The 3,554-nt window shown below is 41.2% G+C and overlaps 1 protein-coding gene across 1 annotated transcript; it reads right to left on the bottom strand.

Moving 5' to 3' along the window:
• Positions 1–621: 621 nt before the first annotated feature.
• On the bottom strand, positions 622–3,092 carry LOC114117887 (tetratricopeptide repeat protein 9C). Its single transcript, XM_027977913.3, has one exon. It carries the CDS (start codon positions 2,758–2,760, stop codon positions 2,245–2,247), a length of 516 nt encoding a protein of 171 aa, XP_027833714.2. The 5' UTR covers positions 2,761–3,092; the 3' UTR covers positions 622–2,244.
• Between the last annotated feature and the right edge of the window lie 462 nt (positions 3,093–3,554).

The following is a 3,554-nucleotide window of genomic DNA, read 5'->3' as shown; positions in this document are numbered from 1 at the left end:
CAGTCAGATACCACCTCAGACTTGTTATGAAAATCATTTTTGAAAAAAGAGTAGTACTGGCATGTGTATTGAGAAACACAGAACATATGCTGGTGCAGCCATTATGGATAACAGTATGAAGAGTCCTCAAAAATTGAAAAACGCAATGGCCATATGATCTAGCAGCTGACTTTTGGGTATCTACCTAGAATGAAAATCAGGATCTCATCGTAGCATTATTCATAGGCACAAAGACATGGGGGCAAGCTAAATATCCAGCAACAGATAAATGAATAAAGAAATTGTGATACACACACACACACACACACACACACACACATATATAGGTATACACACAGAGACACAGACTTCCCTGGGAGTTCAATAGGTAAAGAATCTGCCTGCAATGCAGAGACCTGGATTCAATCCCTGGGTGAGGAAGATTCCCTGGAGAAGGGAATGGCAACCCACTCCAGTATTCTTGTCTGGAGAAGCACATGGAAAGACGAGCCTAATGGGCTATAGTCCACAGGGTCGCAAAGAGTCGAACACGACTAAACGACTAACACACACACCTGCATACACACACACACACACACACACACACACAGACATATATACACAGGGGAATATTATTCAGTCTTTTTTTTTTTTTTTTTTTACATTTTTAAATAACAGCTTTATTTTTTCCTCATTGATACAGAACATAGCTTACTGTAACATCAAGTCTTAGGGTGAAAAAAAAAAAAGAAAATCAGAAAGCAAAACCAGCCCCAAGCAAAGATAACACACAACCATGACATAATTTGGCAACAGTCTAGGCTTAGAAATTTACGAAGCTTGGAAGAGGAATAAAATATTCCTCTTTTGTTAGTTGTGTCCTTGGACTTAGACTATTTGGTATAAAGACTTTTTGTTATAAGCGGATGGTTGGACTATTTAAGAGTACAGGGAGATAGAAAGAAGAGCCTAGTTCATCGAGAGACACATTACTGATTAAGAGAGAAGAGCTCTTTACACTCGGCAAGACCAAGAAGTTTTTGTCCGTAAACTGTTTCGATGATGGCTAATGACATGTACTTATTCCTTTCATTCATAAACACAGAGGCAGAGCTATTATGGTCTCATCTACTCTGTACAACTCACACATTGTGGCCATTAGAATAGGTGTGCAGGATGACAAAGGCGATCCCGGTTGAGGAAGCCTCCTACTGAGCCCTGGCTGTACCAGATCTACAGCCTGCACCTGTGCCCAACAAAGCTTCCAGAAAGTTCTGTCGGAGCTTAAAAGGCACAAAGGAAAGAGAACCTTTCCTCACTGTTTCCCTCCTCTTTAAGGAATGGAGTTCTTACAAAATACAAGGTGACGGGTAAACAGATCTACGTTTCTATCCTGCTCTTTCCTCATATTCTTTCTAGAAGACTTGATAAACCCTTTCCTTTCTTAGAGAAATGAGCATCTTCTAGGTATGCAACTATTAAAAATTAAAGTGTTCACAAGTCTTTTGGCATGAGGTCTTTTGAAAGGTTATAAAATATATAGTTAGATGCTTGACTCCAGGGGTTTTAAGATAGAAGGGTTTAATAAAAAAAAATAAGTATACTGTATTAATGATCTGAGTGTGAACAATAGCAAGGCTACAATAGCTGGAAATTATCAAGAGAAACGAGGAACTAGATATTTTTGTGGCGGATAAAGAATCTCAATGTATGTGGAACATTAAGAAAAAGGAATTAATCAAGTAGTTACTTTTAAATCTTTCACTTATGAGGCATGTGGGTCCAACTCATTGTCTAGTTTCACAGTATTTGCCAGTTTGTGACCTGTGCAAGGGCTTCCCATTTTGGCTTTAGGAATCTGAGGAAATGAAGGAAAAAACTCCTTTCTGCCTGTCCTTATTACTTCATCTTCTGCTAAGCCTTCTCCTTTGTATATGACTACATCTACCAACATCTATCATCAAAATCCATGCCAGAGCTATGATTAATCCACCTATAACTGATGAGTGTTTTCTGGTTGTGTTTCTCGAGGCAAATGTTTCTGATATATAATACCATATATTAAAAGCCATATAAATAGAAAGATGGGGAAACAAAAACACAGACTATGTAAGTGATAGAAGAGTCTGTGCAGGACTAGAAACAAAACAGAAGTTCACCTCAGTCAGAGGTATGGGGTTAATTTCTCTTGCTGAGGCTCAGGTTTCCCTTTGATGGGTCTCTAACGGTTCATCTAAGTTCAAGTGGAGGGGTATCTTTCTTCTTTTAACCAAACATGCCCAGGTAGAGCTGCTTCTCTTTCCGATGGTAGCTGCTGAGCTCCAACTGTGTCCGCTGAAGGTACCTCCGGACATTGGCGTCTTTTGGCTTCCTGTTGATAGCAGCCATGAGGTAGTGCCGGGCCTGGTCATAGTCCTGCAGGTGGAAAAAGGCCACTCCAGCCCGATACAAGGCCTTGGCATTATCAGGCTGCCGCTCCAGGACCTTCTGGCTGTATTCTTTCACTCGTTCATAGTTTACTGGTTCCATCTGAAGGAGACAGGCAGCCAAGTTGTTGTAGCAATCTGTCTGGGTGGTGTGCAGTAGGTTTTCTTGTTCAGGTGTGAGGGCCGGGCCCTGAGGTCCCAGATTAGGTATCGGGGAGGGCAGACTTGGATCCAGACCCCGCAGCTGCAGCAGAGCTCGATGGTACCCACTTACAGCATCCCGGTACTTCCCTTCGCGGTAACACTGGTTCCCTTTCTCCTTGTAAAGCTGAGCCTCCTGCAGGCGTTTCTCCATAACTCTGTCGCCCAGTGCTCTTGAGGAATTGGGACGTGAAAGAACAACCGAAGCTCTAGGAATAGGAGCGAAGCAACCAATTTTGGCAGCTGACTTAAAAAAGCCAGGAAATTCTCCTTCCCCAGGAGGCCTCTCAGGGAATGACTGCTTGATTCTACTACAGCCCCTTCTTTTCTTCTCTGCAGTTATTTTTTAATCTCTGGAAGTGCAAGCATCCGATCACGAAGTAGATGTGGGAACAGCAAAGCCTGAGATTAATTGATTTCCCAAAGCGGCGACTCGCCGGTGAGAAAAAACCACGGAAACTATAAGGCCGTAACTAAGGAATCGTCTATTCAGTCTTTAAAAAGAAGGAACTCTTACTATATGCAAAAACATAGATGAATCTTTAAGGACATTATTCCAAGTAAAATTATCCTGTCACAGAAAGACAAATTCTACATGATCACACTTATATGAGGTAGTATGTAAAGCAGGTAAATCCAGGGATTCACTGGCAGTCCAGTGGTTAGGACTCTGTGCTCTGATTGCTGAGGGCCTGGGTTCAATGCCTGGTGGAGAACTAAGATCCCACAAGCTGCATGGCATGCTAAAATTTTTCTTTAAAATTTAAAGCATTTTCATTAAAAAAGGAAAAAAAGTATTTAAACCCATAGAAATAGAAAATAGAATGCTGTTTACCAAGAACTGAAGCTAGTCGGAAAGTGGGAATTTCTGTTGACAGGTTTATTCAATGTGCAGAATGAAAAATTCTAGAGAACTAATGTACAATATTGTGCTGACAGCTAAGAATA

This window comes from Ovis aries, chromosome 14, assembly GCF_016772045.2.
Source record: "Ovis aries strain OAR_USU_Benz2616 breed Rambouillet chromosome 14, ARS-UI_Ramb_v3.0, whole genome shotgun sequence".
Lineage (NCBI taxonomy): Eukaryota > Metazoa > Chordata > Mammalia > Artiodactyla > Bovidae > Ovis > Ovis aries.
Note: the sequence above shows the minus strand (reverse complement) of the source record. Positions and strands in the feature narration are given on the sequence as shown.

Coding starts and splice junctions, on each gene's coding strand:
- LOC114117887 (XM_027977913.3), bottom strand. CDS start 2,760: ATGGAGAAACGCCTGCAGGAGGCTCAGCTTTACAAGGAGAAAGGGAAC.